Consider the following 23,211-nt stretch of genomic DNA (forward strand, 5'->3'; position numbering starts at 1 on the left):
AAATTCCGAGGATTTCATTTTCCGTCGGAATGTCCGTCAGAATACCGATGTTTTCTTGTAGTGGTAGGGGCTTTAGATTGTCTGGCACAGTGTTGTCATTCCTAAACATTTTTTCAAATGCTTGGTTGTTTCTTTTAAATAGGAATTCAACATTACTGAAAGTAAAAGCTTGGAATCAAGATACTGATCGGAAAAAGTATTTGTCCACTTTGTGGTCTCTGGGATGAATACAAAGATCAATTGGAATTGCTGGACTAGTGTGTGCGTCAAAATCCGGGTTTCAAGTGATACCAAGGGTCTGGGATCAGGTTGTGCAGTGGTTACTCTCTCTGCCGCGAAACAGTCCTGCAATTGTTGCTATTATCCAGTTTTGGACATCGGTCATTTACAAGGTATGGAAAGAACGTAATAGACGTCGTCTACATGATAGGACGACATTGTCCTGAGACAGTAGTGACTTGGACTATCATCTGCTTAGTTAAGGACAAGGCCTACTTCTCTTGCTAACACATGATATTCTCTTGCTAACACATGATATTCTCTTGGAGATGATTTTCAACTCTTTTGGTCTTCCAGACTGTAACTTATGTGCAACAATGCTTCGGTGTTGTTTGTGTCTTTCTTTCACTCAGCTTTGTAATTCTTCCTAAGTCATGTGTAAGCGGCTTCAAACTTAAGCACGTTCCCTCCTCGTTTAGTTAAAATTTCATTTGAGTGATTTATAACAATTCACTTATTTTTATTCTAAAATTCATACTATAGTAATTCTCAAATCCACTTATTTGGTTTGAAAATCATTGAATTTATCAAAGATTTCTAAATCTAAGGAGAATTTGTAAATCTATTAAAGTACTAGAACCAATAACCCCTACTAAAGCTTTAGTTTTTATTTTTTAGAAATGGCTAGTGTTTGTCTCTTGTATATTTGCATATTTCGTCTCCGAGCTCTATGCGCCAAATAGAAATCCATCTTCTTCTTTTTAAATTTCAATATCCATAAATTTCAGAAGATTTTGAATCCATCTTCTTCTTTTTAAACACTTTGAGTCCATCAAACCTTTATATTTGCTATCCAAAATTTGGATATGCATATAAAGCAGACATTTGAATCCGTTTTAGGATAAAAAGTTTAAAATCATACTATATTTTTCACAAAACATAATATAATAATTTTCTCAAATTGTACTATTATATTTTTCATAAATCATACTAGTTTATTTTCACACAAAAAAAGATTGGAATAGTAAAAAGATGTAAACTTATTTTGAATTTCTAGTTTTTAGCAAAAATTACAGATTAAATGTTGATTTTGTACTTTTATATATAATTTTGAGCGATGTCAAAAAAAAAAAATATATATATATATATATATAATTTTGAGGATTGTTGATAAAAAATTATAAGTTAAATGCTGAAAAATTTTAAAAGATATTTTGCCAACAAAGTTAATTTCTTTGCAAAATTATTTTGAAAATTTAAAGTCACTAGTATTCTTTATTATAGTTAGAAAAATAACACTGAATTTTTTTTATATATACTACATTATTCTAGGTCTGGATATCAACTTTCAAAATTCTTTATTATTTGGATCTAGATTTGCAGTATCTGTAATTTAAATACCCGGATTCATATTTGGATTCAGATAACCTAAATATCCGAATATATCTGAATAGATAAAGACAGAATCTCGAGTCTTAGATATTGTCAACCGCTGGCCAAAATAGTTTTCTGGTTGCTTGTCAAAAACTCAAGAGTTAGATAGTTTTATGGGCTTTATCTGGACCTGATATTTAGGTTTAGGCTTTTAATAGATTTTATCAATTGGGCTGTCTTTAATTTCCGGATATAATGTGAAGGAGCCGGATATAATGTGAAGGAGCCGGATACTAAAAGTTTTGGACCGCTGCTATACATCATCTATGTTGTTAATAAAGAATCAAAGATTAGAAAACTCTTATTAGTGTTTCAAAAAAAGAAAATTCAAAACTCTTATTCAAATTGAATTTATCTGTTTCGATAAATAAACAAAAATATTTAATGTTATGATTCAGATCATTTTAAAAAAACAATTAGATAGTTTCAATCATCGTTTTAAAAATATGTGCAAAAGATTCCCAAATGTCATCCCCACATGCCACAGGCGCACAAACTAACCAACCAAAGTACAGACATTGACTTTTTCTTTTGGTTTTGCTTTTTCTGAAATCTTGTACGGTAAAAATATATGTAGGTCCACCTATAATCAGATTCAGATGGGACCCACAAATGATGAGAAGAAAGACAGTTGTTACGGTAATGGTTGAGGTTGAGGTTTAGGGAGAGAAGTGTTTAGGACAGCTAGTTCGTGCCCACACGGTGTCAGTGGTGGTCCTCGCCAAATGGGGTTTGATTAGAAGGACCAGTGTCCAGTCCATAAGGGATGTGACCATTTCTCTCACTTTTTGTTCTTTTGATCATATGAGGAAATTCCTTTTCAAATAATGAAAACAAAAACTTGAACTTAAAGAATGTTTGTTTACATTTACAACGAAGGTTTTTGTGTGTTCGACAATGTTAGACTAAATCAAGAGATTAAATGGGTTTAAGAGTATATCTCGTACAGAATGTTCCTATTTCATAATTGTCCAGTAATCCTCCATATGAAATGAACTCTTCTATTCTTCTGTATATATCGACCAGCTGTCTGATTTTGAAATAATTCTATAATCAATTTCTAGTGCAATTCAGTTTCTCGCTCTACAGTTGGAATTAATTATGATGGCTATTTGTCATTGCCGACGGGTCTTGTGCATCTATCTTTTTTTTTTTTTTTTTGAACAACTGATCATGAGTCGCTGTGTGTATGGATGGTGTGGTGTATACATGTATTAAATTGTATGACATATTTATTGCAAATGAAACATAAAACCAGGTTTAAAAGACCGTATTGCAAAAATAAAATATCCAAACCAAATCGTTTATATTAGTGTCATAAAATTTTATTTGAATAGAAGTAATTCTTAAATTAAGCAAGTTGCTTGGTACGAGAACTGAGAACATATCTGTCTTGAGTTTTAAGTCGAGGTATGTCATAATTAACTCCTAACTTCGCAAGTCCATAAGAGCATGTTTAACGAGGGTTTTTAGGGTGGAGTTCTTAACATAATATAAGAACCCGTCTCTTAACTTTTAACTAAAAAAACTAAGAACTGGATCTTAAAGTTAGACCATGATTAACCCGGGGTTCTAAGAGTGGTGTTCTTACCGGAAGTTAAGAAACTGTTTAGTAACTTTTAACTAAAAAAACTAAGAACCGATTCTTAAAATACTTATTTAAGAACCGGTTCTTAGCTTTTTTAGTTAAAAGTTAAGAAACAGTTTCTTAACTTCCGCTAAGAACCACATCCTAAAAATCCTGGGTTAATTATGCTCTTAAAAGTTAAGAAACAGGTTCTTATATTCCGCTAAAAACTTTACCCTAAAAACTCCCATTAAACCTGGTCTTAACATCTCGTGGTCCTTCCACGTACTCTTTCACTGCTCTTGCATGGACCAAACCGCCCTCTCTCTTTTTTTTTTTTTTTGAACAATCTCTCTTCTATTATTTATCTCCAATTAATTTCCTTAATTTCTACAACTATCTAGGTTTTTTTTCAATTGCGGAGAAAATGCATATCCGATTGTCTTGGATTTTGAGTGTGATGTCTTAACAGTTTGAGTAAACCCTAACTTTCATCAATGCCAAAAGAAAACTCCATATCCGATTGTCTTGAGTATTGAGTAGTGTCTTGCAATTTTGAATTCCAGCCAAACTTCCATCAATGCAAAAAACTTCAATTCAAACCTACTTCCAGCGTAGAAAATGGATTGTTCGTATTGCGATGCTTATCCACAAGGTTAAATTAAAATATATCATAGATTTTCAGTTTAAAATATATTTGTAATTAGTGGATTAATCTAAAGCTTATATATATTATATCAAATTCTGTTCCATTTTCAAAACAGAACATATATCTTTCACACAATCTTTCAGATAATAATTTTCCCATGAATTTTGACAGATTTAGTATGAATTAGATCAACCAAATTTTGGATCAAATCAAGGCAACGATAACATTTCAATGTAGTTTCTCTTAGTATTTATTATAGTACTAGGTGTTTTTCCGGCACATGCGGGCATAATCGTTTTACTAATAATTATTAATATATTTCTTATGATTTAAACATGACAATAACTTATTCTTTATATTCTTAATCATTTTAGTTTTTTTTTTAATTTTTATTTCGGTCTACGTCTTCTTAGTACAAAGGAAAACTATAAAAATATGAAATCATGAGAGCATAATTACATATTAAATATTACACATAATAAACTAAAATAAGAATGTGAACTTCTTTTTTGGACAACAAAGAATGTGAACTTTTGGTCTCTCTTAATCTACTTTGTATTTTTGAACCAGGAAAATGTATTAAATTACCAAAAAACATTGAAACACACAAATCCAAATAAAAATAAAATAAAAAATAAAGTTCGATGATAATTTAGAAGAAAACTTAAAAAAAAAACAAATTGAGATAATGATAATATTTCATTGGTTTACTTGATAAATATATACATTGAGTTATCGAAATATTTCATAAGTTTACATTTAATAAACAAAAAAAAATAGATAATGATAGTTTTATTATTATTATAGTTAATTATATAACGATAAATCTAATTATTCATTAAAAATATATCTACTTTAGCCGTTTTAGAGATTAAACCATTAAACACATGTTCATAACATGATTACATAAGCAACTCTCTAAACTTAATATCAAACAATAAGTTTTCTTATAAATTAAACAGTAATAAAACATATAAGTGAAATAACTGTCATTAAATAATTTAGAACATGTAACAAAACCGATTTGCTTGCTAGTCTTTTAAACTCAACGAAAGAAAGAAAAACATAAAAGTCCAACTAAACAGAAAACAAATATCGAAAGTACATAAATATATGTGCCAAGAACCCCAAAAAGGATCTAAAGCTAAAGAGAGAGTTAAGCTTTGATGTTGTTCATATAGTCGTTAATGCAAACAACTCCACCAATAATATTGTTTGATAAAAAAATATTGTTTGATCTGCATAAAATGATTGAACCACTGAAAAGAGAACGTTCACATCAGAATGAAAGTGATATCATGAAGATAACGCAAGCAATTGAAACAACTAGAAAACACTATACCTAGAGGATGAAAAAAAAACTATAACCGATACAACTTGGAATGAATGAGAAAAATCAAACTATAAAATTTAAAACATGTTACATTACATGAAAACAAGAATTGGTCTTCACTTGTGAAAGTTAAAACAATTATAATTTTAGTTCCAATTAGAAATTTCGAGATAATTATATTATTTAAATGAATAAATTAATGATTTAAGCTAAAAACTAATAAGAAACTTGTGGAAGTTAAAATAATTATATTCCAATTAGAAATTTTGAAATATTTATGTTATTTAAATTAATAAATTAAATATTTAAGCTAAAAAGTAATAATAATATGACAAATAAGTAAAATTAGCTAAAATTATGGAGAATGTGACAAATCAGCAAAATCACTTCATAAATAATAGTATAGATAGATAACGATAGTGATTTCACCTAATTTTTCCCTGTTTTTTTCATGCGCGTAGCGAATTAAAACACAATCACATGAAGCGTCTTGATTTCCATCAAAAAGGAGTCAATTAAACGCTGATCCGAGTATTATCATTTGTTTTGGCCTAATTGTTTTTCTAAGAGAATCTCCAAAAGACACTATATAACTTCTAATATGAAGTTTTTTTGCTCTCCAAAAAGAAATTTCAAAACTTCAAATTTGAGGAGTGAAACTATATTTGAAGTTTCACTACTCATAACTATTACACAAATTTAAATATTACAACAACACTAAATAGTCAGGTAAACAACCAAGCGAGGACGGCCCAGTGGTCTTGAGGGAGCTTTGGCCCCGCTGGCCACCGTCGATTAAAATGGGGTGAAAAAGGCGGCTCTCCAAGATGCCTTCTGCGGAGGTGTACTTAGGCGCTAGTCGGGTTCTCTCTGGGGTGTCTGGATTACCTGGATTATCAAAAAAAAAAATAGTCAGGTAAACTTGATCCAACACCTCCAAAATATTGTCTAAACAAATTTGTGTAACCAAAGATGGTTGTTGATGTTTTTATGTCTTTTGGAGATGCTCTAACTCATACATATAATTAGTGTTTTATCATCTATGACATCTACGGTTTAACAAACAACTTAGACCATGATTAACTTCAGTCTCTAAACTGAGGTTCTTATCTTCGGCTAAGAGACGTTTCTTAGCTTTTCTTATATTTTAACTAAAAAAAGGTAAGAACCATCTCTTAGCCAAAAAGTGTAAAAAAAAAAATGTCAAATCATGAGTTAAGAACCCCGGCGAAGAGACTGGGGTTAATCATGCTCTTATATAGTCTTCTATCGAGATCGTAAAATTGATGGGCGGCATAACTAGCATCAACACAGAAATTAATGTATGTCAATGTTACATCTCCTAAAATTCAAAGTCAACTTTGACTATATTATTCACATATCCCGACAGCCAAATACGCGTATGTATAAAGTGCGTACGTATCGTCAATCTCCCTTCACGAATGGCTAGATGCTACGGTCCATTGTAATTATGCTATCTAGTGGGTCCATTCTATGTTGAATGAATCCGTACAAGAGAAATAAAGTTGCTATTTTTCTGAGGCAATATGACAAGTAGAGTAGTGGACTAGTGAACACGTCGGTAGGTTTTAACCACGTCGAGTGAACACAAATACACAATACGCATGCGCCTGAGAATGAATACATCAGGCATTGTAATTTTGTACGTAAACAGTAATTATGCAATGTAATGGATCAATACACGATACACCCCACTCTGTTCGTATGGCTGTTTCTAGAATTAGTACTCTGAACTTATTAGATTAATGTATAATCGTTATAAACTTATTAAATAACAACGATCATTTACAAAATTCCAACAGATGACGAAAAAAAAGTAAAATGAAACAGTAAGAGTATACAAACTGACAACCGTTACAGAAAATAAAGAATCCAAACTCACGTCTAAACTATTCCTCCTAACCACGAGGGATCACAAAAAGATCTAAAAATGATAAACAAGTAAATGTCTAATTTATTACAACTAAACATGTTTGTAATACTTAGTAGATTAATTAACAGAAACAATTAAGAAAATGTTATTTTTTCACTTTTTTGCTAGGATCCAAGCATTGTAAATAGTTTTCCCAGCGTAAATTGGATCTCAGTGGCCGAAGTTAGGACAGCAAGCCAGCAACCCTTTTGCCAAAAGATGTTTTTACACCCAAAAAAAAAAATGCAAAAGCAAACGGTCGGTGACACACAACACAAGTATTCGTGTCCTCTTCAGAAAACTCTAATCCCTTCGTCGGACAATCCATCTTCTTCTTCTTCCCAACTGTCTCTTTGCTTTCACAGCTTTCAATATAAACCTTTGATCCTTCCTTTTTCGAAAATAATAATAATTCATCTCTTCGTACTTCTTTTAATTTCGTCCTTTTTTAATTCTGTCTGGTTTGGTCTCGTCGTCACCATAGAGAGAATTTAGTTGAGAATGGTGTCTGTGTCTAGTCTCTCCACCACTGCTTCTTCTTCGGGATATGTTTGTTCCCATTTCGAAGAAACCAAGTGAAGAAGAACCAACCCACGTATGCAAGTTTAATGCTTTGATTTATTTTGAACTCAGTTTCTCGAACTCTGTGATTGCTTATTTTGTAAACTTCTTTTTTTTATATTATTTTATTTTGTAAAATTGTTATAAATAAAAAGCCATTGTAGGTTGCTTGGTTGGAAGCAAAACTGGCAGCTGTGGTCCTTAGTTGAACATTCCTCTTTTGAGAAGAAAAAAAAAAAACTTAAAAGTGCTTTAAGCTGGGTTCCATGGTTTGAACAACGCTCAATAAACAATGGATCACTTGTCTCAAGAGGAAGATTTTCAGTTCTTTGATGCCAACGAAGAAGCATCTCCAAGTTGTTTTGATTTTGATCCTGGAAGTGTTGTGGAGCGGCGGAAGAAGTTCTTGGAGTGGATGGGACTCGAACAAGTTCTTGTTCAGCAGAACAATTCAGATGTTGGTTCTGGTCTGGATGGAGATTCTGTAGAAGCTACTGAGAAGAGATCTGGAGGGTGCAGCTTCTCTTCTACTCAGGTATCTTCCTCTGGTTCAAGTGAGGAATTGTCTCTGAGAGTGGACAAAAACGTTGGGGGATGCGATGTGACGAGAAGGCAAAGCTCTTCATTGGCACCGTGTTCTGATCCTACATGTTGTCAAATTAAGGAAACAGAGAAGCATAGAAGTATCACCAGCCGACTCACTAGTTCCAAGAAAAGATGGTTAACGAGGCTGCTCTCAATGGGATGTTCCGCGGATACAAAAATCCAATCCGGTGTTCTTTCAAGAGTTAAGGTCAAGCATTACAAGAAACAGACCAAAGAGCTTTCATCTCTCTATCAGAGTCAAGACATTAAAGCACACAATGGTTCCATTTCAGCTATGAAATTTAGCTGCGATGGGAAGTATCTTGCAAGCTCTGGTGAAGATGGGATCGTACGCGTGTGGAAAGTCACTGAGGAAAAAAGATCTAAACTACCAAGGGACTACCTTAACCCTTCGTATATGTACTTTGAGCTAAACGATCTTTCCCAGTTGAAACCAAACAAGACCACAGAAAAGTTCAAGAAAAAATCTGATTCAGCATGTGTTGTCTTCCCTCCTAAAGCTTTCCGGATAATGGAGAAACCTTTACATGAGTTCCGCGGCCACACATGTGAAGTCTTGGACATCTCATGGTCAAAGGATAATGTAAGCTTCCAAAATCTTTACAAATATTGCTTTTAATGCAAGTAAACAAAAAAAAAAACTTAAGGGATTTGTTGTGTAATTTCTTGGTGTTAGTATCTTCTCTCAGCTTCAATGGATAAAACTGTTCGGCTATGGAAAGTCGGTAGCAATGCTTGTCTTGGAGTCTTCCCTCACAATAGTTATGGTATGTTGTTACTTTTACAATTTTATTACATCTTATTTTATTTTATTTTATAATACAAGGAGGTTCAATGCCGAATACTGTAATCTCCTTATACCCGAAACCTAACCGCAACATTTAATATTAGTTTCCTTCCAGTGGTCACTCGAACCGGGGACCTCTGACACAATGGCCAGGATCCTTTCCAATTCAGCACTTTTATTACATATTAATTAATTACTACTTTGATCTGACATTATCTTTCTTTCTTTGTTTTTGCAGTAACTTGTGTTCAGTTCAACCCTGTGAATGAGGACTACTTCATGAGCGGTTCAGTTGATGGAAAAGTTAGAATCTGGAACATTCCTGGTTGCAATGTTGTTGATTGGGCGGATGTCAAAGACATTATATCAGCAGTGTGTTATCGTCCTGATGGACAAGGAGGAGTTGTTGGTTCTCTAACTGGAAGTTGCAGATTCTTTAACATGTCTGGAGAGTATTTAGAGCTGGACTCTCAGATACATTTTCATAACAAAAAGATATCTCCAAATAAACGGATCACTTGTTTCCAGGTAATTATATTATCACTCTTTGTTTATACTTGCCTTGATCCTTTGTTTACTTCTCTTGCCATTGTGAGATATTAACAAATGTTTTCCTTCCAGTTTTTACCTCAAGACCCTAGCAAAGTTTTGGTTGTTTCAGCCGATTCCAAAGTCAGAATTCTCCAAGGCAACGATGTTGTTAGAAGATACAAAGGTATTTTGTTGCTTTTTTTGTCAACTACAATAATGTTTTATTCCGAATAACAACTCTATCTGATTATGTTTGGTTTACATGGAAAAATACTACTCCTCTGGTCCTAATCTCCTTTGCTAGTGATGTTATGTATTTTCAACTTTCATTTTCTTTTGCATACCTCTATGGTTGATTCTTTTTTCTATTGTTTTGTTCACCCCTCTATGGTTGATTCTAAACTAGTCTCATCTCTCTCTCTTTTTTTTGCCTCACATTAGGGTCTCCTAAGTCTGATGGAAAGTACATTGTTTCAGCTTGTGAGGACTCCAATGTATATATATGGAGCAATGGAAAAGAGTCAGATTCTTCTTCTTTTTTTTATTCTCAAACCAAAAGGATTAGATCTTTTGAACGTTTCTCCACCAATGCATCCGTGGCAGCAACCTGGTGTGGGTTCTCAGATCACAACAGAACTATCCCGTTTTCTTCACCACCTTGCTTATCTCTCAAGGAAAGTGGATCAGTTCCCAAGGGAAACGCGACGTGGCCAGAGGAAAATTTAACCGAAAATCCTCTTTCTTCAATGACTGCATCTCAGTACAAATTTCTCAAGTCCTCATACCAGAGAGCAACTAGTAGCTCTCTAGCTTGGGGTATGGTCATTGTCACAGGTGGTTGGGACGGACGGATCAGAACATTTCAGAACTACGGCTTGCCTGTGACCGTAACTTGAAGGTGACATTGTTCCTTTATTGATAGGAACAAGCACATGGTTCTGGCACGTCTTTGAAGCTATGGTGGGTCCAAAAGGAAAAACCAGAACCGTTTCTGCTATTGTCCAATAGTCAAAAGGAGACTCAAAATGCTATTTTACTCGTAAAAATTATCATCCTGTGGAGATGTATCAAGAAGGGTGAGTGAGAGACTTCATCGGTAGACGCAGAGGAACAGATGTTTTTTTTTTTGGCACTAAGTGTCGGTTGGAGGAGATAGTTTCAAAAGAGTACGGATTTGTGGGGTCCAAGGAAGAGACATCAAGTGATCATGGAGGAGTGGTTGTGGCTGTAGGAAAAAAGTTTCTAACGGTAGTGATTGGTTTCGTAGTGTCTATTCGTTCGTTGCTTGATACGTTGTCGTTTGGTAAGTTATATCAGCTTATTTTTTTGATTTGATTTCCACTTATGTATGATGAAGAGGAAACAAGAATCAATTGATTGTTAGTCACCTCTAACTCAGACAGAGGATCCGGGGTTTCGTGTCTGTAAATTTATACAGCCAAACCTTTTGTAGAGTAATGTGATCAAATTAGTAATTTTGTTTTTGTTTTATGAACCATCCCTTCTGAAACTAACAAATATCGATAATCATATTCTGTAAACCGAAGACAGACAACTCAAATGCAATATTGGTTTTGTGAGTGCAACCAGAACAATCTTGGTTGCGGTGTAATAAATTGGCCATTGCGTTATTCCAGTATGTATAGTGCTGGACTGGTGGGGTGTATAGCTGAATCGTGGTGTAGTGAACTGGCCAAGTAATATAACAATCAATGTACATAAATAATTTTATTATATAAATTCTAAGTGTGCATTTATGTTCTATATTAAATATAAATGTATAATAATATTACATATTATCAAAAGCGCATCTGGTGTAGTGGTATCATAGTACCCTCCCACGGTACTGACCAGGGTTCGATTCCCTGGATGCGCATATTTTGTTTTACAATCTGTTCTCCATTTTAGTTTTATGTTTTGTTTCCTGGCATAAGCAGTTCATAAATTAGTCTGCAATCTGGCAAAACACTAAACCAACTTGATTTTAACAATTATAACTAAGTGAACATTTCGTAAGGTCATCTAATAGAACTACTGTACATTGTTCGATATAACAGAAAAAGAACTATATTTGTCAACAAAATAAGATTTGACTATATACTGTAAACTAGTCCTTGCTGATGTAAATAAAATTCACAATTGCTTATAGATTAAGAAGCTCAAAATAAACAAAGAAAAAGAAAAGACTGAACAACCAGGAACTATGCATTACCCATTCCTTATGTTCAAATACAAAGCAGAAAACAAAAGAAATTCAATTCCAAAAGCATTAACAGAATAAAGCTAAGGAAACCCTACCAAGAAAAATGTAATCCACATTCATTATTACTATATGAACGATAATAAACAAAAGACAAAAACAACCTAAGCTTTTGCTTCAGATTCAAGGCTTCCTCTCTTGTTCCTAGTGTTGGTGCTTCACCTCGTTGAGATTTTGTCCAACCGTTGCATCAACTAGGTCATCCTCGTTTTTGCTGAGGAATTTGTCCACCTGAGATGCAGCTTGACGCCCTTCCGAGATAGCCCATACCACCAAAGACTGGCCTCTCCTACAGTCACCCGCCGCAAAAACACCTTCCACAGTTGTGGAGAACCTGCCATACTCTGCCTTAAAGTTCGACCTGTTGTCGCATTCTAGTCCAAGCTTCTCAGCAAGTGTCTGCAGAATACAAGCGCAAGCCATTCAATCATCATAGCCAACAATGTAAGAGAGATAATAGAGTAGAAAATGAATCACTTACTGGCTCAGGTCCAAGGAATCCCATGGCCAAGAAAACAAGGTCCGCTTCAATTATCTCCTCAGAGCCTTCAACCTCCTTGAAATTGAACCTTCCGGATTCATCCTTCTCCCAACTCACACGCACAATCTCAAGCCCTTTCACGTAGCCATTGTCATCTCCTATGAACCGCTTGGTCAAGACCTCATAGGTTCTAGGGTCTTTTCCAAACTTGGTGGCAGCTTCTTGGTGACCGTAGTCAATACGGAACACACGAGGCCACTGTACTCACAACAATACAAGGAACTTAACTTAGTCAATAGCTATTTAATCTAAGAATGCATAAATCTGATGGTGTAGAAACAAACCTGTGGCCAAGGGTTTCCAGGAGCTCTCGTTGAAGGTGGCTGAGGAAGAAGCTCTAGGTTCACAATGTTGGTGCAACCATGGCGGATAGATGTTCCAATACAATCCGTGCCGGTATCACCTCCACCAATAACCACAACCTTCTTACCCTTGGCGGAAATGTAATTGCCGTCTTCAAGATTGCTGTCCAACAAGCTCTTGGTGTTTGCATGAAGAAACTCCATAGCAAAATGAACACCAGATAGATCACGACCAGGCACTGGAAGATCTCTGTAAAAATAGCACAGTTGAATCATTATAAACCGTTCCAAATTCTAGTAATGAGAATTTGCTAAACAAGTACCTTGGTTTAGTTGAGCCAACAGCGAGAATGATTGCATCATTCTCCTCCTTAAGTCCATCTAGAGAGTAAGACGGGTCTTTTCCAATGTTAGCATTGACCACAAAGTTGATACCTTCTTTGGTCATAAGATCAACCCGGCGTTGAACAATGTCGATTTTGTCGGTCTTCATGTTTGGTACTCCATACATCATAAGCCCACCAATTCTATCAGCACGCTCGTACACAGTTACCGAGTGGCCCATTTTGTTCAGCTGGTCGGCAGCAGCAAGTCCAGCCGGCCCACTTCCGATAATGGCAACTTTTTTCCTGCAAACACCAGAAGCAAAGACATGTTAATCAACAAAATGTAAACTCTACCTAAACATAGCATAGAATAGACTCAAAAGTATACCCAGTTCTGGTGAGAGGAGGTCTTGGTACCATCCACCCTTCCTCAAAGGCTTTATCTATAATAGAACACTCGATACTCTTGATAGAAACGGGGTTCTCAATTATACCAAGAACACATGAACCTTCACACGGTGCAGGGCATACTCTCCCAGTAAACTCAGGGAAGTTATTCGTCTCGAGTAGACGATTCAACGCTTCTTGCCATCTGTTTTGGTAAACAAGTTCATTGAACTCAGGGATCTTGTTACCGAGGGGACACCCAGAGTTCTCCTGTAAATTAATAACAGTTAATCATTTCATTTATGCAACAGTAATGAAAAGGCAATATAACATCTGAGATATATATATATATACCTGGTGGCAGAACGGAGTTCCACAGTCCATACAACGAGCAGATTGAGTCTTGAGAAGCGGTCCGGGCTTTGATTCCTCCATGACTTCGTTCCAGTCATTCATACGAACATTGGGATCTCTGTACTTAACTCCCTCACGCTCATAAGCGATGAAACCACGGTGCTTAACAGCATTATCTACCAGAGAAGGTTTCTTAGGAGCTTCAGTGGCAGCTCCGTTTCCAGACACAACCTCTTTCGAAGAGGTTGCTGCTGCCATGTTCTTCAGCTCAGCAAAGGCGTCCTTCTCCTCAACTTCCTTCTCTTCCATCTCCTCAGCTTCTTCAGCAGCACGATCAATCGCTTGCTTGGAGACCTCCTCGTCTTTCATGGCCGCCAAAACACGTTTGTAATCTCTAGGGAAGACCTTGATAAACTTCGGCAGCAAGTTCTCAAAGTCTGCAAGAACTTCTTGCGCAAGCTGGCTGTTTGTGTGTCGTTGATGCTGCTGGATCATCATCTTGAGCGTCATTTTATCTTCATCATCCTCAACTTTGTCCAGATCAACGAGTTCAAGGTTGCACCTCGTGTGAAACTTCCCATCCACGTCAAGGACATAAGCAATACCACCACTCATACCAGCTGCAAAGTTTCTACCAGTCTTTCCAAGCACCACAACAGTACCACCAGTCATATACTCGCAACCGTGATCACCAACACCTTCCACAACGGCTTGAGCACCAGAGTTACGAACAGAGAATCTCTCAGCAGCCATCCCGTTAAAGTAGGCTTCACCACTAGTGGCCCCGTAAAGTGCCACGTTACCAATAACAATGTTCTCTTTAGGATCGAAGCTGCTTCCTTTAGGAGGGTAGACAACAACTTTACCTCCGGAGAGACCTTTACCAACATAGTCGTTGCTATCACCCTCAAGCTCTAGCGTAATACCAGGACACAAGAAAGCTCCAAGACTCTGCCCAGCACTTCCTGAGAACTTGATGTGAATTGTATCCTTTGGTAGCCCAGCCAAGTGGTAGCGTTTGGTAACCTCATGGCTCAGCATTGTCCCAACAGCGCGGTTAACGTTGCAGATGGGTGTTTCAATGTACACAGGAAGAGACTTCTCTAGGGCAGATTTGGACAACGCAATCAGCTCTTGATCCAAAGCCATGTCTAAGCCGTGATCTTGTTTCTGGACACAGTACTGAGCAGCACCAGGACGAATCTCAGCGGCGGGTCTTAGCAAAAGAGAGAGATCGATGTTCGCAAGCTTATCGTTGTTCTTGACAACTTCCCTGTCTAGTTCAAGCATATCTGCGCGACCGATCATTTCGGTTAGAGTTCGAAAACCAAGTCCAGACATGATCTCTCTGACTTCCTCAGCAAGCATGAAGAAGAAGTTGATAACATGCTCAGGCTCCCCAGCGAACTTCTCACGGAGAACTGGATCTTGAGTAGCGATTCCTACAGGGCAGGTGTTCTTGTGGCACTTCCTCATCATGATACACCCGAGTGTAATAAGAGGCGCAGTACTGAAACCAAACTCTTCTGCACCGAGAAGAGCAGCAACCGCTACATCTCTGCCGGTTTTCAGCTGCCCATCTGTCTGAAGAACAGTACGGCCACGAAGGTCATTAGCAACAAGGGTTTGGTGCGTCTCTGCTAGACCAAGCTCCCACGGAAGACCAGCATTTTTAATACCAGTCCAGCGAGAGGCGCCAGTACCACCGTCATGACCTGCTATCAGAACATGGTCAGCATGACCCTTCACCACACCACTAGCAATAACTCCAACTCCAGCTTCGGATACAAGCTTAACGCTAATACGAGCACCAGGATTGGCATTCTACACAAGATAAAAGCAAAAGAACGTTAACAAGAATTTAAAAAATACACAGAATCAATGCTTTGTAATGCAAGTATTCAGAAGTATAAATGGGAACCTTGAGATCGTGAATTAGCTGGGCAAGATCTTCGATAGAGTAGATGTCATGATGAGGAGGTGGACTGATAAGCCCCACACCCGCGGTGGAGTTTCTGGTGATAGCTATGTCTCCTATAACCTTGTGGCCTGGTAGCTCCCCACCTTCCCCAGGTTTGGCTCCCTGCATGACATTAAAGAAAGTAGTTAGGAACGTAAACACTTGGCAACAATACATTATCTGCTATGTAAAGACAGACAATAAATTCAAAACATGTGAAATTACCTGAGCCATTTTTATCTGAAGCTCGTCAGCATTGGTAAGATAGTAGCTGGAAACACCAAATCTTCCACTAGCAATTTGTTTGATGGAACTTCTTTTGGGGTTCCTTGAACCATCTGGAAGAGGCTCCATACGGGATGGCAGTTCTCCTCCCTCACCTGTATTTGACTTTCCTCCAAGTTTGTTCATAGCCATTGCAAGGGTTTGATGTGCCTCGAGCGATATCGATCCATAACTCATAGCGCCAGTGCAGAACCGCTTAACAATCTCACTGGCAGGCTCCACTTCATCTAATGGAATCTTGACATCTGCTTCTTTGAACTTCATGAGCCCACGCAAGTTACTCTGCTTGTTCAACTCATTAATACGCTTCGAGTACTCCTTGTAGGCGGCTACACTGTTAGTCCTTGCCGCCTCTTGCAACTTAGCAATTGCGAGAGGGTCGTTAAGATGAATCTCCCCGTTCTTCCTCCAGTGATAGTTCCCAGGGTTGGAGAGTGCTGAAGCTTCTGCGCTTCCTGGGGCATAGGCACGTGCTGGAAAAGCCATCTCGTGCAAAAGAAGAGCATCACGTGCAAGCATCTCAAATGTAGCTCCTTCAACTCTGCTTGGGGTACCGGCGAAACACTTCTCAATGACTTCAGAGGAGAGCCCAAGAGCTTCGAAGATTTGAGCACCCTTGTATGAGGCCAGGGTAGAGATTCCCATTTTGGCGAGAACCTTCATCATTCCGTAGTTGCTTGCCTTGTAATACTTCTTGACAAGCTCTTCTTTGGAGTGGAACTCCCCGTTGGATTTAGGTGGTATCTTGCCATCAACCTGTAATCTATGGACGGTCTCTACAGCCAGATATGGGCAGATGGCATCTGCTCCGAACCCGACGAGTGTGCAGAAATGATGCACTTCACGGGGCTCAGCAGACTCCACTATCAAACCAACTTGAGTGCGTGCAAGGCTCTTAACCAGGTGGTGATGAACGGCACCAACAGCCAAGAGAGAGCTCACAGCAACACGCGTTGAAGAGAAAGCTACACATTAAGCCAATTAAAAAATGTAAGAACATGATAAAGAACATCTAAAGAAGGAATCTTAGAGTAAGGGTTTAAAAGGAAGACAAATGTATACCTCGATCAGACAAAACTAGTAATGTGTATCCCTCCTTGATCGCTTCATTTGCTTCAGCACAGATTCGGTCTAAGGTCATCTCCAACCCTTTTGTGCCTTCTTCTTTAGGATAAGTTATATCAAGAACTTTAGTCCTCCAGCCTCTGTAGTTCATCTTCTTAACAGATTCCATCTCTTCAATGGTCAATAGAGGACCTTTCAGAGAGAGACGGTGACACTGCTCCTCAGTTGTTTCCGTTAGATCACCTTCTGGGCCAATCATGCACTCCATTGAAGTAACAATCTTCTCACGGATAGGATCGATCGGAGGATTTGTTACTTGAGCAAACATTTGCTTGAAGTACTCAAAACATAACTTCTCCCTGTTCGACATAACAGCTAGAGGAGCATCATTTCCCATAGAACCAAGTGCTTCAGTGCCATCTTTAGCCATTGGAAGCAGCAGCATCTCCAAGGCCTCAACTGTGTAGCTGCATCCATAAAGTCACAAGAAAGCGTGAGAAAAAAATACAAAGCAATAGATTGATAAACTCTGGAGGAATAAAAACAAACATACCCAAAGGCTTTTAGTGGAGACAGTAAACCATGAATGCCCATGCTCTCCATTGAGTCATCATCACTAGACGCCTAAGTTTCAAAGACAAAGGTTAACTAAAGGAACTGTAAGTTTTATTATTAAGGGATTAGTTTAGTGTAAGCTTACCGTTACAGCCCCTGAAATTGGTGGAGCAATCCGTTCAGTTTCCGGAACTGACTTAATGATGTCTTTGAGTTCAATCTTTTGCCTTTCAAGCCATTCGCCATAGGGCCTTGCTTGGGAATACTGTTGCTTCAAGGCATCGTCGTCAACAACGATGTGCTTCTCAAAGTCAACAAGAAGCATCATGCCTGGGTTAAGTCTTCCTTTCCTCATCACATCTTCTGGTGGTACATCAACAACCCCAACTTCGCTAGCCATGATGACTCTTCCACTGTGGGTTATGTAGAACCTACCAGGACGAAGCCCGTTACGGTCCAATGTGGCACCCAAGTAGCGGCCATCAGTAACTGCAAAACATTGGATACAGAGTTTCATCAAATCTAAAGACAGCATGACAAAAGAGTTTGAAAAGGACAAGACTAGAATAGTTCTTACATGAGATTAGAGCAGGTCCATCCCATGGCTCCATTAGCGCAGATAAGTACTCATAGAAGGACTTCCTGCTTGGATCAATGTTTTTGTCATTCTGCCATGCTTCAGGGATCATCATCATGACAGCTTCGGGAAGACTTCTGCCAGCTCGGACAAGAAGCTCAAGAACACCATCAAAAGCACCTATTAAGGTTAACAAGACAATACAGAAACATGTAAGACGACTATGAAATCTAAGCAAAGCTTTGATCTATATTTAGTTGTAGAATGACAGTTACCTGAGTCAGAAGAGCTAACATCCACAATAGGTAGAAGCTTCTTCAACTCCTGCTTTGATAGTCCAAGTTCCTTACACTTGAGTAGACCCTCACGTGCCCTCATCCTGTGTTGAACAAAAGTTCGTAGTTGGTTACAAGCACTCAAAGGCAATTACATAAAAAATTTAACATATGCTATCTCTCACACACCAGTTCACGTTTCCCCTAAGGGTATTGATCTCTCCGTTGTGTCCCAAAACACGCATAGGCTGAGCACGATCCCAGCTGGGAAATGTATTGGTAGAGAACCGAGAGTGGACCTGAAAATTTACAAAAACATAAAACCGAGCATAATCAATCATTAGTCATCAACCAAAGTAAAATGTGTATGTATGCAACTGAAAACTTTACCACTTGGTCTTTTTCTTAGACACAACTTCACAGCATCTAGTGGGGGTCTAATATTGCGGAATTGTTAACTACCTTTACCAACAAAATTTTAGACTTAAATCACGGACATTGTGATAATTTCAACCTAATGGTACATATCAAGGCAACAGGGGACTCGTAAGACGTATCTGATTTGCCAACTCACCAGCATCCAAAATTAAAAAAAACACTTATAAAGGGTTTGGAGGAACTTAAGAGTCATTTCAAAGTTGCAATGCCTCAGAAGTCATTCCTCAACCTCGCATCTCCTTGGTTACCCCACGTTTGGTTCCCATGCTGTTTGTGGAGCATGGAGTCAGCAATAAAATGAAGAGATTGTGAATAGAATATTTATTTACCAGGGCCATGTAGCTCGTAAACCTTTCACTCCCTAGATCCGCATAGTAGTACTCCTTGAGCTGATCAGGCTTCAGTTGTCCCTTGTAGACAACAGTCCTGCACACAAGGAAACATAATTGATTAATATTTTCATTAACGATTACAATTCCTCACTGAAGTCACCACATACCTGGAAGATAGAGAACAGATGTAGAAATCCTTCATGGCACCATGTTCAAGGTTCAAAGCTGCTCGGATTGCAACCATGGAAAGCCTTCTAAGGATGTACATCTATCAAACATAAAAAAGTGTCATTAGCCTAGTCTCGCTAAGAACAAAAAAAATATAAAACGACAATGTAAAACAATACCTGTTGCTCAAGGTCAACTTGGGATTTAGTTGTAGGAGTGAGGAAAACTTGCTCGATGATAGGCTCTGTCTGCAAAGCAGACTTCCCCAAACCAGAGTTATCAGTAGGCACTGATCTCCATCCAATAACTGAATGACCAAGTGATTCAGCAACCTGAAAAAAAAAAAGGTTTTCATTAAAGCTCCTAACAAAATTTAATATATATTAAAATATGAAAAAAAAAACAATCAAGAGACAAACCTTGGTGAAAACACTTTTGCTTTCATCTCTCCTGGACTCAGCGGTTGGTAAGAAGAACATACCAACAGCATACTTTCCAGCCGGAGGAAGCACAAAGCCTAGATCTTTAGCAGCCTGATACAACAAATATTTCAAATATATTTGAGATATTACAAAACAAAAAAAAACTTTGGCTTATATCCGAATCAGATTCTATATAAACCAATTAACTAGTACAAAAAATATTTTTATGGCTAAAAGCAAAGTAATTTCTAGCAGCCTGTTAGATCAAAGATCTCGAATTTAATTCAGATATTACTACAAAACAAAAAATAAATAAATAGATAAATACTTTGGCTTATATCCGAATCAGATTCTATACAAACAATTAACTAGAATAATCTATTTTTTGTTTAAAAAAGCAAAAGTAATTTTTTGCATGGATGATAAATAGATTATTATTGGAGAGTAAGGGAAGAGAAGACAAACCTGAGCATAGAACTCATGAGGCATACCAACAAGAATACCAGCGCCATCACCAGTGTTGCTCTCACACCCACACGCGCCTCTATGAGTCATCCTTATCAACATCTCCAATGAATCAGTCACCTGAATTTATGTTTCAAAATCAATTAGTTGATTAATTAATTAATTAATTAATATCAGATCATTTTATCACAGAACAGTAAACGCTACCGTTTTGCGACTAGTCTCGCCGGACAACTCCGCGACAAAACCGACTCCGCAAGAGTCTTTGTCAAACGAAGGATCGTACAGACCCATCGGCTTCTCCGGAACACCGGAGAACGACGACTTAACCACCGTCCTCAGCTTCGGAGACCGTCCGGGACCGTCCGATCTCCAGAGCTGAAGCGTGTCGGAACCGGATCTCTTGATCCGGGTCCCCATGAACGGATTCTTCACGGAGCATCGCGCGGAACATGAGCCCCTGCGGCTGACGCCAGACGCGACGGCCAATTGAGAAACGGAGGTGGAGTCTCTCCTCAGAGATCGGGCTGGAAACAAGCGGTTGTTTCGGATCTGCAGAAGGGAGCTCGAAGAAGAAGCTGCCGACATTTTTTTTTCTCTCTTCTCGAGAAATCAACAGTGAAGAGTTTTTTTTGTTTTTATGGATGAGTATTAGATTCGTTTGTTCTATTAGGAATATCACAAGATCGATTTTATGTAAAACAAACACCAAAAGGAGCTGATGAGATAACAATACTCAGATCAGTCTCGGAGCAAGGCGGCAGAGGGAGAGGAGAGGTGGCGGCTAGGGGGGGGGAGAGTTTTTGTGAGTCTTTGCATTGCTTAGGTATTATATTTATAGAGGAGAGAGAGGGTTGAGCGAGAGGATTTGTTCAGCTTTTTTTGCTTACTGAGATTTATTTTTTTTTTTTTTTTTAATTCCAGACGAATTTTTAATTATTATGTATTGTTTCTCATTATTTTGGTTCTTTTATTTTTTTACTCTTGCTCTTGTCCGTGTTATTTAAATTTTACTAATTTATTTTATCTTAGTTTGCATTTAGATTATTTAACTAGTTTTTGTTATTTTAAAAGTCTCTTGATTTTGTGATGAAGAGTTTATAGATTTGCACAAAGTATTAAAGTATAATAGTATATAATGGAAGTAGTTTAATTTAGTTTATGTAATAAGATTAAAGTAAATATATTTTATGATGATATAATAAATAATTAAATTTTAATATTTGACATTTCATTATTTTAATAATCTAGAAAGAAATCGAGAAAAAAAAAGCAATAATGTTATCATATCAAAAATGTCCAAATGTTGACAAATAATAATTGAAATGAAATTATTTTAATATAATGGATAATTGTGACATTTCAATATATATGTGGGGTATAGCTCAAAAAAAAAAATAGTGAAGGTTACGTGTATGTGGCACGAGACAACCGCTAACTGTGGGTTCCACCGTAGAGGAATACTACCCACGATGGCTGCTTCAGGTCTGAGTTTAGGGTTAATACAAAAATTAATCGGCTACGAGCCTCCGCAAATACGCGGTTAATTTATTTTTAACAGCTGCAGATAATGATTGATGTCCAGGGTCAAATATTGACACCTGATATTTGTTGGGGATAAAACGTAATTATCTAAATTAATTAATTAACGAGAGATTTATTATGTTGGTTCATAGTTAAGCTTCGGTTATGATAGTAAAAAACTAGTAACGGAAAGTCGATCATTGTTCCGTGACGCTATTGATGACGAATCATTTGGTTGAATTGAACCGCACCCAGTTTATATATTTTTAATTCCGTATGCCGCCAACTGTATAATGTGACTCATAAAAAGCATAATCTAACGACGTTAATTTTAGGCTATTTGTTTTATTGACTAGCATAATACTCGTGGTTTAATTGTGTAACTCTGTGTGCGTTTTGCTGCCTCACTAGTACAGAGTTTAAAATTTGTTAGTTCAGTTAAAAATCTAAATATAATATAAAATCTAACATTGTACTAAGCAGAAATAAAAGTGTGTGTTTGTGAATTTAACGGTTTGGCTATTTGAACCATTTTAGGCTAGATTATTTATTATCAGTAAAATAAATTATTCTCTTTATTTTTTATGTGGATGGCACACGCCAATACTAAAACGTGCAGACCCTTAAAAATAAGTTATAGATTTGACTTTGAGATCTCATCGGAACAAAACCCGCCACTAAAGGTATTTTGATTTCAGATTAGAAAGAAGAAGAAAAAAAGGATGGCTAAGTTTTGCTTTTGAATGAAACATCATGTACGGTAAAATTATTTAGCATGGGACATAAAGTTGTATTTTATATAAATTTTATTAATAGTGTTGCCACATAATAAATCATGTAATCTACCATTTTGTAAAAAGGTGATTAGCCAGAATATATGTCCATAGAATATGTGTTGTGTCAATACGAGTATTTGTATCGGCATGGGCGTTCGGGTATTCATTGGTGTTTGAATTATCGGATCTCGGTTCTAATTTATAACACACTAGGTCTCATCCTAGTAAATATGTGAGTATGGGTCGGGTTCAATATAACACATCGATTTTTTGTTCTAATTTGTATCACATCCTAAAACCTAAAAAATAATCATATATTGTTCGGTTTCGGATTATATCGAATCGGTTCGGATAACCCGAAATAAAATCTAAATTTTAAAAACAAAACATATATATATATATATATATATATATATATATATATTTAAAATTTACCAGGGAGATAAGGTACTTATTTAAAATTTAAAAATTTATCTTTAGATATCATATCAAAATAAATATAAAATTTAGTATTTGGATTATATATTTATGTTTCAAATATTTCTATTGCATACTAATTTTGATATTCGGATCAGATTC

General features: G+C 37.0%; 2 protein-coding genes and 1 non-coding gene across 6 annotated transcripts; 2 read left to right on the forward strand and 1 right to left on the reverse strand.

Annotated features, from left to right (window-relative positions):
* Window positions 1-7,361: 7,361 nt before the first annotated feature.
* On the forward strand, window positions 7,362-11,093 carry LOC106329122 (WD repeat-containing protein 44-like). 2 transcript variants are annotated; one of them, XM_013767715.1, is made up of 6 exons: window positions 7,362-7,730; window positions 7,852-8,885; window positions 8,979-9,069; window positions 9,328-9,617; window positions 9,711-9,804; window positions 10,062-11,093. In XM_013767715.1, the coding sequence occupies exons 2-6, from the start codon at window positions 7,989-7,991 to the stop codon at window positions 10,514-10,516; spliced, it is 1,827 nt and encodes a 608-aa protein (XP_013623169.1). In that variant the 5' UTR covers window positions 7,362-7,730; window positions 7,852-7,988; the 3' UTR covers window positions 10,517-11,093. The 2 variants fall into 2 exon arrangements, with proteins under 2 accessions (XP_013623169.1, XP_013623168.1); XM_013767714.1 differs by having other exon boundaries at window positions 7,861-8,885.
* A 332-nt stretch (window positions 11,094-11,425) lies between these two features.
* On the forward strand, window positions 11,426-11,496 carry TRNAG-CCC. Its single transcript has one exon. It is a non-coding gene; the product is annotated as a tRNA-Gly (tRNA).
* A 303-nt stretch (window positions 11,497-11,799) lies between these two features.
* LOC106332590 (glutamate synthase 1 [NADH], chloroplastic) lies at window positions 11,800-20,920 on the reverse strand. Of its 3 annotated transcripts, XM_013771063.1 has the most exons (20): window positions 20,540-20,920; window positions 20,333-20,452; window positions 19,865-19,978; window positions 19,625-19,777; window positions 19,445-19,545; window positions 19,275-19,371; window positions 18,697-18,806; window positions 18,508-18,611; window positions 18,233-18,412; window positions 17,801-18,144; window positions 17,654-17,724; window positions 17,098-17,567; window positions 15,976-17,000; window positions 15,712-15,873; window positions 13,791-15,614; window positions 13,438-13,706; window positions 13,047-13,352; window positions 12,706-12,973; window positions 12,362-12,619; window positions 11,800-12,279 (listed from the first exon to the last, which is right to left on the reverse strand). In XM_013771063.1, the coding sequence occupies exons 1-20, from the start codon at window positions 20,918-20,920 to the stop codon at window positions 12,025-12,027; spliced, it is 6,612 nt and encodes a 2,203-aa protein (XP_013626517.1). In that variant the 3' UTR covers window positions 11,800-12,024. The 3 variants fall into 3 exon arrangements, with proteins under 3 accessions (XP_013626517.1, XP_013626519.1, XP_013626518.1); XM_013771065.1 differs by lacking the exons at window positions 19,445-19,545; window positions 19,625-19,777; window positions 19,865-19,978; window positions 20,333-20,452; window positions 20,540-20,920 and adding an exon at window positions 19,132-19,212; XM_013771064.1 differs by lacking the exons at window positions 19,275-19,371; window positions 19,445-19,545; window positions 19,625-19,777; ... (1 more) ...; window positions 20,333-20,452; window positions 20,540-20,920 and adding an exon at window positions 18,898-19,114.
* Between the last annotated feature and the right edge of the window lie 2,291 nt (window positions 20,921-23,211).

This window comes from Brassica oleracea, chromosome C3 (assembly GCF_000695525.1).
Source record: "Brassica oleracea var. oleracea cultivar TO1000 chromosome C3, BOL, whole genome shotgun sequence".
In the NCBI taxonomy this organism is placed as follows: domain Eukaryota; kingdom Viridiplantae; phylum Streptophyta; class Magnoliopsida; order Brassicales; family Brassicaceae; genus Brassica; species Brassica oleracea.

What these genes read in the sequence shown, in the direction of transcription:
- LOC106332590 (XM_013771063.1), bottom strand. Translation starts at nt 20,920, where the DNA reads ATGTCGGCAGCTTCTTCTTCGAGCTCCCTTCTGCAGATCCGAAACAAC. An exon ending in CAATTTCAGGGGCTGTAACG is followed by an intron (nt 17,725 to 17,800) that starts GTAAGCTTACAC and finishes TTTGAAACTTAG; the next exon opens with GCGTCTAGTGATGATGACTC. An exon ending in TCTCCACTAAAAGCCTTTGG is followed by an intron (nt 17,568 to 17,653) that starts GTATGTTTGTTT and finishes TTATGGATGCAG; the next exon opens with CTACACAGTTGAGGCCTTGG.
- LOC106329122 (XM_013767715.1), top strand. Translation starts at nt 7,989, where the DNA reads ATGGATCACTTGTCTCAAGAGGAAGATTTTCAGTTCTTTGATGCCAAC. An exon ending in TCTCATGGTCAAAGGATAAT is followed by an intron (nt 8,886 to 8,978) that starts GTAAGCTTCCAA and finishes TCTTGGTGTTAG; the next exon opens with TATCTTCTCTCAGCTTCAAT. An exon ending in CTTCCCTCACAATAGTTATG is followed by an intron (nt 9,070 to 9,327) that starts GTATGTTGTTAC and finishes TTGTTTTTGCAG; the next exon opens with TAACTTGTGTTCAGTTCAAC.